Here is a 14,202-nt window from a genome sequence, read left to right on the forward strand (position 1 = left end):
CACATATATATATATATATACATATATATATACATATATATATATATATACACACACACATATATATATACATATATATATATACACACATATATATATATACATACATATATATATACATATATATATATACACACATATATATATACACACATATATATATATATATACATATATATACACATACATATATATACATATATATATACTCATATATATATATACTCATATATATATATACATATATATACATATATATACATATATATACATATATATACATATATATATATAATAAAAGCCAAATAAACAATAAAAAAAAAACCGAAAAATATATATATATATATATATATATATATATATATATATATATATATATATATATATATATATTATTATTATTATTATTTTTTTCGTTTTTTATTATTGTTTATTTGGCTACTGTTCACCCCTCCTGTTTTTCTTTGAGGGGGAGAGAGTTGTATTTTCTCATTATCATTACTATTCATAGTTTTTTGCTTATTTTATGTGAATGTAACTCTCTGGTTCGGGGGGCGGGGGGTTGTTCTAAAAGGGGGAAAAATGGGTGAATTGTACCTTTTCTGATTGAATATGTATTATGTCCTGACAACCCAATAAAGATATATATGAAAAAAAAAATTTCACATCATATAGATAAAACTGGAGCAATGGGAGGTTATTCTGTGTGTCGAGCCTGAGAAAACTTCAACACTTTTAAGCAGTATGAGGAAGTTAAGACATGTGGTTTTGACACCAATGGCACCAAACAACAGGTTTTTATCAGTTATCACAAGCAGTAGAGTTGCTGTAAAGCCAGACGACACACATACCTGTTTAGAAGGAACATCCTGAGGGATGAAGGAAACCTTAAAGTTGGTGCAGATCAGCTTCCCCCACAGATCATCATGGCTGCTCTCAGCGCTGATGCATTTCCTCACAAAGTTCACCTCGTTAACTACGATCTCCCCTGGTCAGACAAAAGACAGAAACATAAATTAATATAAAAACATAAAGTCTACCACTGCAGCTCAAAGAAGAACATATAAAGTTAAAACTCTGCTGCCTCAAAAAAGCAAAAAAAACATCATCAAGGACAATTCACCCTGTTTGAACCAAGGTTATAAAAGTTCTGGATTTTTCATTAGTTTTAGTTTTAATTTCGTTGTGATTTTTTGTTTTCAAATTCAGTTAGTTTTAATGAGTTTTCAGAGTGAGTTTGCTCGTTTTAATTAGTTTTTATTTATTGGAAAATGCTTAGTTTTAGTTTAGTTTTTATGAGTTTTTTTAATGGGGTATTTGTTGGGTGCCAGATTCAATAAGGTCACAATAAATGTTTCCTTTATTTCCTTTGTCTGATCCATCTCAGCCCCAATAAGTTTATTAAGTCATAAAACCAGATAGATGAAATAGATTTCGTTTCGAGTTCGTTTTGTAACCACAAAATACAGTTTGAGTTAGATATCCTTTTTTTAAAAAAACTCTAGTTTTTATTTTAATTTCAGTTAATGAAAATGTTTTTTCAATTCTAGTTTTGTTATTTTGTTAGTTTTCGTTAACTATAATAACCTTGGTTTGAACTGTAAAATGCTACAGACCAATAAAAAAAAAAGAACAAACAGATTAAAAAGCAGTTTTTATCCAACTGCAGTCACCATACTCAGCACTCAAAAAGCATTTAATGTGCAATAAAGGACCAGTTCAATAGAATGTATAATTGTGTGTGCATGAGTGATGGGTATTTGTTTTTTTAGCAGCTTTTATTTATGTGTTTTATTGATTTATTTTATATGTTGCACAGATGAGATGGCACTTTTCTTTTGAGAAGTTACGTTGTACTTGTTACAATGACAATAAAGATATTATATCTATTCTAAGAGGAGTACAGGCTAAACAGGAAAAAGTGTTTTTAAAAAACTGGAGCTACTTGAGTTTCTGTTGGGACGAAACTCTGCGATGATTTAAAGTCACAGAAACCGATTTGGAAAAGTTTCTGTGAGGAAAAGTCTGGGCTAACGAGGCGTCTTTTCATATATTTTACGAGTAACATGAGCCTTATCTCTTCACATGACCACAACACAATTAATGCGCCTATAAAAAGTCGCCCCAGGGACTTTCAAAGGATGAGAGCTGGGCGGCAGGGTGGAGTCGGACACACACATCAAAGCCTCGCAGCAGCAGCACAGAGAGAGTTAAAGACGAGGAGCTCAAACTGGTTCGTCTGTCGGCTCCACAACCAAGAGAAAAGAAGAAAAGAGGTGCTAAAATCTGCCTTTTTCCTTCTGGGGACGGAAGGAAAGGATGTTTCAAGCAGTGGTGGAATGTAACTAAGTGCATTTAATCAAGTACAATTGTGTGGTACTTGTACTTTACTTGAGTATTTTAATTTATGGAACTTTATACTTCTACTTCACTACATTTTGAGGCCAATATTGTACTTTTTACTCCACTACATTTAGCTGCCAGCTTTAGTTACTTTTTGGTGTGAGATTTAACATGAAAACATGTGAAAACAAAGTTTAAGAGATTTTTTTTTTTTTTAATGAAACCTCATAACAGCATAATAAGTACGGTAGTTAAAATGAGCTCTGTCTTTATAAAGTTAAAACATACACATACATACACATTCTTACATAAATGCATCAATAATAATAATATAATAATGTATTTGGAATATATTTATATATTTGAATAGTATTCCACAAGTATTTAACCTCTCTATAAAATGTGTCTGAGTCTTTATTGTGTGTTTGGTTTTTTTTAAATTTAATTTAGTGGTTTAAAACAAAATCTGAATGAAAATTGATGAGAAAAAATGGTTAGATGTTACTGTAATGATATAATTGTTTGCATTAAATTATGTGTATATTTGAATAAAATACTTTTTACTACCCTTAAGCATTAAGTGCTTGCCAAAGAAAAAAACGGAAAAAAAACCCTTTTGTTGTTTTTTTATTTCTATTTAAAATGTGTTATGGCAATTAATTTTTGCTCACAGTGTCTCTAAAAATGTATTTAGAATATATAATAATGCATAATGAGTACTTTTACTTTAGATAATTTAGTACATTTTGATGCTGATACTTTTGTACTTTTACTTCAGTAAGTTTTGCAGGACTTTTACTGTAGTGGAGTAATTTCACAGTGTGTATTAGTACTTTTACTGCAGTAAAGGATCTAAATACTTCTTCCACCACTGGTTTTAAAAGCCATTTAACAGGTACTCCATTAAAATCTCTCCTCTTACACAAAATATACTTTACTAAAGTACAGCTGGTTTGCAAGTTAACATTTATTTCAGAGTGACTCTCAAGAAACCTTACAAAGATGTTAAACTGACAACCAACTACTGTTAGAGTTACTTTTATAGAGAACATCACAGTATATTTACTCCAAATAACACACAAGATCACATTATGCAGAAGGCGTGTGGAGCCACTCCCATCAGCCACAAATCAGCTGTCAGACCTGAACCACATTAAATAATAAAAAGGAAGGAAAGAGTTCCTGCTGCTCCACTTCAACACCAGCTACACTTTAACTACAAGGAGTCTTATTGGGATATTTAGTCCATGTTTGAAACCTTTTCGTCCTGCCTGTTTTGGTCATTTTGTATCTTTTTTTGGTCATTTTGTGTCTTTTTTGGTCATTATGTGTCATTTTGTTGTCTTTTTTAGCTATTTTGTGTCTTTTTTTTGGTCATTTTGTGACTTCTTTGGTCATTTAGTGTCTTTTTTTGGTCATTTTGTGTCTTTTTTTAGTCATTTTGTGTCTTTTTTGTCATTTTGTGTATTTTTTTGGTCATTTTGTGTATTTTTTTTGGTCATTTTGTGTCTTTTTTAGTCATTTTGTGTCTTTTTTGGTCATTTTGTGTCTTTTGTTGTGTCTTTTTTAGTCATATTGAATCTTTTTTTGGTCATTTTGTGTCTTTTTTGGTCTTTAAATTACTTTTTTGGTCATTTGGTGTCTTTTTTGGTCATTTTGTGTATTTTTTTGGTCATTTTGTGTCTTTTTTGGTCATTTTGTGTCTTTTTTTAGTCATTTTGTGTCTTTTTTAGTCCTTTAATCCAACATAAAATGTGATTTTGAATCTTTTTTTTACTTTCAAAACACTATCATGCTCAATAAAAAAATTTGAAATGTTTCAAATGTGAACAAAGGTGTCAAATCTAACATATAAGAGGGTTCCATACAGTTCTATCATTTGATACTAAATCTATTTGAGCTTGTCTCCAGTTTTACTTGGTATATCATCATCAAACTGAAACTGGCCTCATGGAGTTTACAGCCAGAACTTTAGAGGTAAATTTACAGTAGGGCTCCACGCTGCTTTGTTTTCTAGTCTGGATGGAGTCAACAAGTCTGGATTATTTGGAGCTTCTGGGGACTCCACAGGGTTAAGGGTTTTGCACCATAATGGGAAAATATAAACTGATTAGCGCAGATCGTGAGAATTAGGAACTCCATATTTACAATCCACCTCTATGGTGAGAGTTTAAAACAGTTGTTTCCTGTTAAAGATAAGTAAGAGGTGATAACCCCTCAGGGACAGAGAGGAAGTGTGCTGCAAAGGGCACTGAAGTGCTGCTTGTGCAAATATCTCTGGCAGGGAGACGTTTCTTAATCCTCCTGAGAGGATGTACCGTGAGAAAACAAATGAACAAAAGCCTGTTGCAGCACCTGCATAGAAACAATTAGACATTGCGCTAAATATAGATTTGTAATCTTTCCGATTTTGTACTGCAGCGGATGTGCAACAATTTGGGGAGTGAATAAAAGCTCTAGCTTATCTTTTTGGCCAATGCTCCTGAGTTGTAGGCCTACACTGTAAAGAAGGTGTTTAAAAACCAGATAAAACAGTAAATCTGAGGGAAATGATCTTGCTGCATGGACAGATAATTTACCTTGACAAGATTTATTAAATTCCTTTAAATAAGGACTAAAAACAATATTGTTAACTTACTCTTAACTTTAACACTTATCTGTCCTACTCTAGTGCCCTTACTTTTTAACTACGCAATGTTTGACTTGTGCTTTTTATTATTTCATCTATTTTCTTGCTGTATCTTATTATATCTTATTTGTATTTTCATTTCAATTTCCCTGTTTTAATTGACTGTTTTTACTGTTTTCAATTGTGTCTTGCTGTTTTTAATGTTTATGTAAAGCACTTTGAATTACCTTGTGTTGAATTGTGCTATACAAATAAACTTGCCTTGCCTTGCCTTAAATTAAGACTATTAAATCTAGAAATAAGCATGCTGAACGCTTAAAATAAGAAAATAACTCTTAAATTATCTAACACTTCTTAATCTAACGTTTTTTTATCTTGATAAGAAACAAATAATTGTCAGGTAACTTTGCTCGGGCCAGTTCATCGCTGCTTGCAGCTTTAATTTATCTTGTTTTAAGAGTTAATTTCTTATTTTAAGTGTTCAACATGCTTATTTCTAGATTTAATAATCTTAATGTAAGAAATATTTTTTAGAAGTTTCCATGTCCAATTTAGCGCATCAACCCTTTTTCAGCAAAGGTTAAAAAAAACACCTCAACCAAGTATTTGCAGAGGTTTTCAATGATTGATGATTTTTGTCATTTTTTGTGTGTTATTTATGTGTTTTTTTTATGTTTTTATGTGTGTTTTTTGTCATTTTTGTGTGTTTTTGTAATTGTGTCTGCTTGGGCCAGTTCATCGCTGCTTGCAGCTTTAATTTATCTTGTTTTAAGAGTTAATTTTTTATTTTAAGTGTTCAACATGCTTATTTCTAGATTTAATAATCTTAATTTAAGAAATCTTGTCAAGGTAAATTATCTGTCCATGCAGCAAGATCATTTCCCTCAGATTTACTGTTTTTATCTGGTTTTTAGACACACCTTTTTGCAGAGTAAAAGTGATGACAGACACTGAAGAAGAACCGGTTTATGTATCAATGAGTAATCCTCTGTTATGACGCAAAAATAAACTTACCTGGAAGTAACTTGGGCTCCAACTTTTTAATAGGTGGTTCAATAGTTTTCTTCACATCAGTCTGGAGAGAAAACAGAAGCAACATCACAGTTAGTTACTCTTCTTTTAAAGGAAAACTCAAACAATGGCTCAAATCACAGCAAAAGCCCAACTGGACTTGAGAATACTTAAACTTATTTTTTATTGCTTTATTATATCCTGTCTGGGTCTGCTATGTATTTGGTTGTGTGTGTGTGTGTGTCCTCTATTTGTATTTTACCTATTTATTTGCTGTCTTTTCTATTTGAATTTCTTTTTATTATTTTTTAGGGACTAAAGATTCAAACCACACTGCAAAAAAAGCCAACTTGTATTTTTTGCCTAAAACAGTGATTTAAGTTGGTAAAACTTGGAAATATAAATGATTGACATTTAGGGCAATAATGTAAGTTAGCACAACAAAGGAAGCCAGTTGTCTGCTCAAAAACAAGTTGGTGAGTTGTTGTTACTTATATCTTTAAGTTGGGGTTCACAACAAGGGACAATAGTTCTGATAACTCTTATTTCTTTGTTGGGAAATGCGGGAAATCGGTGAAATTCGGTTGAAAACTAGCGGCTAACTGATGCTAGCGACTAACTGATGCTAGCGGCTAACTGATGCTAGCGGCGCTGCTTGTTACAGCTACAAGAGTAGCCATTAGCGTATCAATGCTAACTCAAAATTGTGGTCACAACATTAGCTGACATTTCATAGCTGCGTTACAATCGTGCCAATTCAGCACATTAAGTTTAATTGTCCAACTTAAAATTTTATCGAAGTTTGTTGCCTTGAAATTTTGAGTTCACCCAACTTTTCTTTTTTTTGCAGTGCAGCAGCTCTGCTATAATCCGGCATGTTTACAGAGATGTTTTCGATGTTCATTAATGTGCACTGTCCCTGTCCAAAAATGAAGCATTCTTCTTCTTCTTATTATTATTATTACTATTATTAAATGCTAGCTGCTAGCTCCTCAGGTGGTTATTGAACAATGGAAATGTGTCATTATAAGGTAGACTAGAAAGATATCACTCATGTCCTTGTGTTGAAAACAAAGAAATAAACATAATTTTTAAATGCAGAACTCAACAAAAGGAAGAGACAGGGCTATTATTTCTCAACACACCTCAGAGTCATGGCCACCAAACATTAATGTTGCATAAACAGCCACAACAGGCAGTAAGCAACAATAAGCTGCTGCAAACTGTTTACAGAAGTAAAAAGGAGGCAAAGATACTCAGCTGTCAACTCCTTCTATTAATACTGTAACCTCTAATACTGGCTGCTCAGAGCAGATACAGTGACAGCCTGTGAGTGTTTGTGCAGTCATGTGTTTTCATTGTTGGCTCTGCTCCAACACACACTGAACTACAGCCAGTCAATGACTGGGACAAGTGCTGACTTTCACCCTTAACAGTGTTTGGGACGGTAGTTAAGGAATCACAGGATTTATTTTGTTTCTATGTATGAAAAGAGTGAGTGTTTCTACACCGTTCAGATTAAAAGTGTATTTTAGCACTTTAACCTAGGGCTGGGCGACATGGACCAGAAGTCATATCCCGATATATTTAAGCTGAATATCGATATATGATATATATCCTGATATTTTTATCGCAAAGTGAGAACAACTGTTCAGTCAAAGTCAAAACCAAATATGACATTTGACAAGTAGTTTTATTGAAACCGTTTATTTAAGTGAACATAAATACTTTATAACAAAAGGAGTATCTTTTTATTTATTTATTTTTTATTTTTTTTAAATCAAAGCTCCTTAAAGTGCACTTTTAAATAGGAAAATATCTTAAATAACACTAGCGTATGAAATAAAGTAGCCCAATCTTTTTGATTATTGAGAAAAGAATACCGAAAATTACAAAAAAACAAAATATGAAAAACCCTAGTAAGGGCAGCATTTATATATAATGAAAGATTTAAAAAAAAAAACTATATCGATATATGCAATATCGTCTAATTCCATATCACTTTAACAAATATATCGATATATTTTTTATAACGATATATCACCCAGCCCTACTTTAACCTCATAGTTTTTGTTGAATTGATTGAAAACCCAATTCGGGAGTACACAACCAAAACAAACGCTACTCAAATACTTCGGGGACAGCACTGTACATGGAAAAGCAAATGAGCATTTTGCCATTCAATTGCATCAATTATATTCTGTTATGAATGTTCAATCATTGCAACATTTGCGGTGCTTTTTCACATTCATGCATGACGTGTGCAATAAGCTTTTTTCTGTATAAAATGTGCAATAAGCTTTTTTTCTGTATAAAATGTGCAATAAGCTTTTTTTCTGTATAAAATGTGCAATAAGCTTTTTTCTGTATAACATGAGCAATAGGCTTTTTTTCTGTATAACATGAGCAATAGGCTTTTTTTCTGTAAAACATGAGCAATAGGCTTTTTTTCTGTATAACATGAGCAATACACAATTCACAATCATTTGTAGCTTTGCCATGGGTCTCTGTTTGCAGTCCTGTTTAAAGTCCCTTACTTTGTGATTTGTGTGTGGTGTCCTTTTTTTTGTTGGTTTGTTTGTTTGTTTGTTTGATGGGTGCATGCCTTGTTTGGTTATTTATTTAATATTTATCTTTTTTGCACTGACAGGAGAGCTGTGCCTCAATTTCATTGTGCTAACATATTTTTTTATACTACCATGCAATGACAATAAAGACTCTAAAACTATCTAAAACTAAAACTTTATCCTACATTTGAAGCATTTATCTGGGGCCTGATCCACCAGTTACCAAATAAAATGTGCTCCATCTATTATGAATTTTCTTTATGGAGTAAAACCAACTAAAAATGTGTCAGACTAAACGTGGAGCAGGTCCTTGGACACAGATATGGTCATATGAGTCATTTATAGACAATTTCTACGCACCTACCAAAACCAGATGGTGATTATAACACATGAATTGGCACATTTTCAATGGATAAATGTTACATAAATACAAAACATGTCCCAGCACTAGTCGTGACCTTTCTAGTGCAAACACTTGTTTGTTTGGGTTGTTGCAGCAGCGTCTGTAAGCAAAAGATTTGACTTGCTGTCTGGAGGGGAAGTGCATACACCTGTAGGCAATACAAGCAAAATAACCAAACGTTGCATGCTAAAATATATAGCTGGGTACTAATTCTCCTTTTTAAAATGTTACAAATTCCTCATACAGGTTTCAATTCTTCTAAAAAAGGAGTGAGGAGACAATTTTTGCCAGTGGCACTTTTTGATTTGACAGACGCAGAACAAAAGAACTCTGCTAAACCAGATCACACCTGTCATTAAATCACTGCACCGGCATCCCGACTGTCAAAGAATAGATTTTTAAATCCTGTTACTGATCTACAGAGCGCTGACTGGTCTCAGGTCCAGATATATCTCAGTTCGTTATGAAGCATCCAGAATATGGGCTGAAATATGTGACACCAGAAGCTGAATTTGAATTATTTATATTTGAATTTGAATTGCTTAACTTGAATAATTGCATTAGAAAACTGAATTTAAAATCACATAATTTGAATTTGTATTGTTCAATTTGAATCATTGCATTGAAAAACTGAATCTGAATTTATTAGTTTGGAACTGAACATTCAGTTCTCACGATTCAGATTCTGTTCGCAAAATTCAATTTAAATTTTCTGCGACGAACATCTGGGTAGTTGAGGCAGAACAATCGAGTGCAGATACACAGATCGCCTCTTCGGCCAATCAGCACTTACGTTTTTTTTTTATAACATTTGTTGCTAACTGGTTGCCATATCGCCTCTTTGGTCAATCAGCACCTACGTTTTTTTTTAATAACATTTGTTGCCACGGCGCCTCTTTGGCCAATCAGCACCTACGTTTTTTTTTTTTAATAACAATTGTTGCCACGCAGTTGCCATGGCGCCTCTTTCGGCCAATCAGCACCTACGTTTTTTTTTAATAACATTTGTTGCCACGGCGCCTCTTTCGGCCAATCAGCACCTACGTTTTTTTTTTAATAACATTTGCTGCCAATCGGTTGCCATAGCGCCTCTTTCGGCCAATCAGCACCTACGTTTTTTTTAAAATAACATTTGTTGCCACCCGGTTGCCATGGCGCTTCTTTCGGCCAATCAGCACCTACGCTATTTTTTAATAACATTTGTTGCCACCCGGTTGCCATGGCGCCTCTTTCGGGCAATCAGCACCTACGCTTTTTTTAAATAACATTTGTTGCCACCCGGTTGCCATGGCGCCTCTTTCGGCCAATCAGCACCTAGGTTTTTTTTTAAATAACATTTGTTGGCACCCGGTTGCCATGGCGCCTCTTTCGCCAATCAGCATATCCGTTTTCTGCGCTCGATTGCTCTGCCTCAACTACCCGGATGTTCTTTGCCGAAAATTTAAATTGAATTTAGCGAACTGATTTTGAATTGTGAGAACTTAATGTTCAGTTCCAAACTAATAAATTAAATTTCAAATTACAATTCAGATTCAGTTTTTCAATGCAATGATTCTAATTGAACAATACAAATTCAAATTATGTAATTCAAATTCAGGATTGTAATGCAAATATTCAAGTTAAGCAATTCACATTCAAATATAAATGATTCAAATTCAGTTTCTGGTGGCACATATTTCAGCCCAGAACACTTTTAGGTCATCTGGACCAGGTTTACTCAGTGTTTCCAGGATCTAAAGAAGCCAGGAGAAGCTGCATTTAGTTTCTATGTTCTTCTCACCTGTGGAACGAGTTGAATACCTGAAGTCTGCTGAAACTGTCGGCTCATTTAAATCAGGGCTGAAAACATTACTCTTTACTTCAGGTTTCTTATAAATCCAATATAAATCCTTTTCAATTGTTTTTATCATCTTCTAAATACACTTTTATTGTCTCATTACATTTTAATTCTGTTTTTAATGCGGCCTCTAATGCTTTTAGTGTCTATTTGAATGTCTGTTGTATTTTCCATGTATTTGTTTGCCTCTGTGCAGCACTTTGAATGACCTTGTGTATGAATGGTGCTAAACAAATAAGATCTCCTTGGTTTGGCACAGTGGTGGAATGTAACTAAGTACATTTACTCAAGTACTGTACTTCTGTAACATTTTAAGGTACTTAACTTTTATCTAACTTTATATTTCAACTTCACTACATTTAGCTGACAGCTTTAGTTACTTTTCAGGTCAAAATTTTACATAAAAAACATGATACATTTAAAGTGATTATACATGTTTTTAAATTAAATCTTATAACAGTATATTAATAAGTTAAAATGAGCCTCATCTTTACAATATTATGACACTGCTTACATAAATGCATCAATACAAATAATCCAATAATATATTTGGAATATATAAAACAATCTGAGTGGGTTCATTCTGCATGACGAGTACTTTTTCTTTTGGTACTTTAAGTACATCTGATGCTGATACTTTTGTACTTTTACTTCAGTAACTTTTGAATGCAGGACTTTTACTAGTAGTGGAGTCATTTCACAGTGTGGTATTAGTACTTTTACTGCAGTAAAGGATCTGAATACTTCTTCCACCACTGGTTTTAAATGCTTTTGCAATTTTGCACCAGTGCAACACAGCAGGAAGTCAGTTGGACTACTAACAGCTTTTACGTCTTTTTCAGACAATAATATCTTGTGTAAATCTTGACGCACACGCCAACTAGAGCTGCAACAATTATTTGATTAATCGAACAATAATCGAATATCAAATTAATCGTCAACTATTTTGATAATGGAATAATTGGTTTGAGCAGTTTTTTAAAGTCAATAAGTCCAAATTCTCTCATTTCAGCTTCTTCAATGTGAACATTTCTGGTTTCTTTGTTCCTTTATGACAATAAACTGAATATCTCTTTGGTTTGTGGACAAAACAAGAGATCTGAGGACGTCATCTGGTGGTTTGGAAACACTGATTGATATTTTTGAACTTTTTATTGACCAAACAAGTAATCGATTAATCGTTTAAATAATCGACAGATTAATTGATAATGTAAATAATTGTTAGCTGCAGCCCTAAATCAATGTCTTCCAATCATATCACAATGGAAATAAAACCACAATTAACAGAGAATTGTGTCTGGAAACAAAATGATTCCAACCGAATATATAATAATGTAATAAACGAGTACTTCTACTTTTGATACTTTAATGTTGATGCTGATACTTTTGTACTTTTACTTCAGTAAGTTTTGAATGCAGGACTTTTACTGTAGTGGAGTAATTTCACAGTGTGGTATTAGTACTTTTACTGAAGGACCTGAATACTTTTTTTAAGAGCCATTTAAGTTTTGAATGCAGGACTTTAACTTGTAATGGAGTAATTTTACAGTCATTTGAAGCAAAAATAGTATAACCTGAGTAGTAATACCTGAACAGGAGGAAAATAACACTTGAAGGTAGGTTTTATGGTACTTTTGAGTTTGAGTGCAGGACTTTAACTTGTAATGGAGTCATTTCACAGTGTGGTATTAGTACTTTTACTGCATTAAAGGATCTGAATACTTCTTCCACCACTGGTTTTAAAAGCAATTTAACAGGTACTCCATTAAAATCCCTCCTCTTACACAAAATACACTTTACTTAAGTACAGCTGGTTTGCAAATTAACATTAATTCTTTAGAGTGACTCTTAGGAAACCTTACAAAGACGTAAAACTGACAACCAACTGTACTTTACTTGAGTATTTCCATTTTATGTCACTTTATACTTCTACTTCACTACATTTTGAGGCAAATATTGTACTTTTTACTCCACTACATTTAGCTGACAGCTTTAGTTACTTTTCAGGTTGAGATTTAACATAAAAAAACACTAAATTTAGGTGATTAGACAATTTTTAAAATAAACCTCATAACAGAATATTAAGTAGTCAATATGAGCCCTACCTTGAGAAAATTAAAACGCTGTATACATAAATGCATCAATAATAATAATCTAATATAATATTTGGTATATATAAAACAATCTGAGCGGCTCCATTCTGCATAACGAGTACTTTTACTTTGATACTTTAAGTACATTTTGATGCTGATACTTTTGTACTTTCACTTAAGTACATTTTGAATGCAGGACTTTTATTTGTAGTGGAGTAATTTCACAGTATGGTATTAGTACTTTTACTGCAGTAAAGGATCTGAATACTTCTTCCACCACTGGTTTTAAGAGGCATTACCAAGAGTTAGAGTCACTTTTATAGAGAACATCACAGTGTATTTACTCCAAATAACACACAAGTTCAAATTATGCAAAGGGGGCGGCTTACTTTACAGTTTTTATACAGTTTTTACGTCTTTTTTAGACAATAATAACTTGTGTGAATCTTGACCCACACGTCAACTATCCACTTTCCTTCCTGTGCCACACCACAGTCACACGACAGCTTCAGCCTGAAATTAATTCACATTAATCCCCACTAAAAGTTAACATTACTGCTCCCAATCACATGCATAATAACAGAAATATACACACCTGGACAGGAGGAAGGTAACACTTGAAGGTAGGTTTCATGGGTTTACCAGAAAACATTGTTTATGTCCTCTCAGCGTCGATCCGCAGCGGAAAAAAACAACCAAAAGGATCTTTTAATAAGTTGAGTCAGTCTTTTATGTGATTGATCCGACTGGTCCGGGGGTAAAACATTCACGGAGCCGTCCGACAGCACTCCTCCATGTCTAACAGCGCTCTAGAGGCAGATTAAAGCTGAGAGAACTCTCTAACAGGACCTGATGCTGCTGAAGGACTTCACGGCCATGTTTATAACGAGCTGAAGGTTCAGCCCCACTTCCGGGAGATCATCATTTTAGACTTTCAGACTTTTTTCTTTCGTCAAACTTTATGAAAAGCTGAAACTAAATCACTTATTCTCAGCCGAACTGATTCATAATGGTAAATATTGTTCACCGTGTCATTTTAAAATATAAAACAGCGATTCATTCGTTAGTATTCATCAAGTACAACACCCATGGACTACAACTCCCATGAGGCATTGCGGGATTAGAGGCTTAAGCTTAATACAAACGGGCGTTAATCGGTCAGTTTTTATTTTTTATTTTTTATTTTTGCATCTATTTATTGTCTTTTACAAGAAGGAACAATACAGTCTGTTTTATCACATATAAATAAGAATAATTTAAATTATATTTATAAAAATATATAAAAAATAATAACAATAATAAATAATAATCAGAATTAG

The 14,202-nt window shown here is 33.1% G+C and overlaps 1 protein-coding gene across 2 annotated transcripts in view; it reads right to left on the reverse strand.

Moving 5' to 3' along the window:
- Nucleotides 1-13,955, reverse strand: part of mtmr10 (myotubularin related protein 10) — a 43,795-nt gene extending 29,840 nt beyond the window's left edge. For both annotated transcript variants that reach the window (XM_059359100.1, XM_059359091.1), the window contains exons 1-3: nt 13,479-13,955; nt 5,987-6,047; nt 852-988 (exon numbers count right to left, since the gene is read on the reverse strand). In XM_059359100.1, coding sequence (XP_059215083.1) covers nt 852-988; nt 5,987-6,047; nt 13,479-13,535 — 255 coding nt within the window. In that variant the 5' untranslated portion in view covers nt 13,536-13,955. The remainder of the gene's footprint in view (nt 1-851; nt 989-5,986; nt 6,048-13,478) is intronic.
- Nucleotides 13,956-14,202: the final 247 nt, after the last annotated feature.

The sequence above is a fragment of the Centropristis striata genome, chromosome 2 (genome assembly GCF_030273125.1).
Source record: "Centropristis striata isolate RG_2023a ecotype Rhode Island chromosome 2, C.striata_1.0, whole genome shotgun sequence".
In the NCBI taxonomy this organism is placed as follows: Eukaryota; Metazoa; Chordata; class Actinopteri; order Perciformes; family Serranidae; genus Centropristis; species Centropristis striata.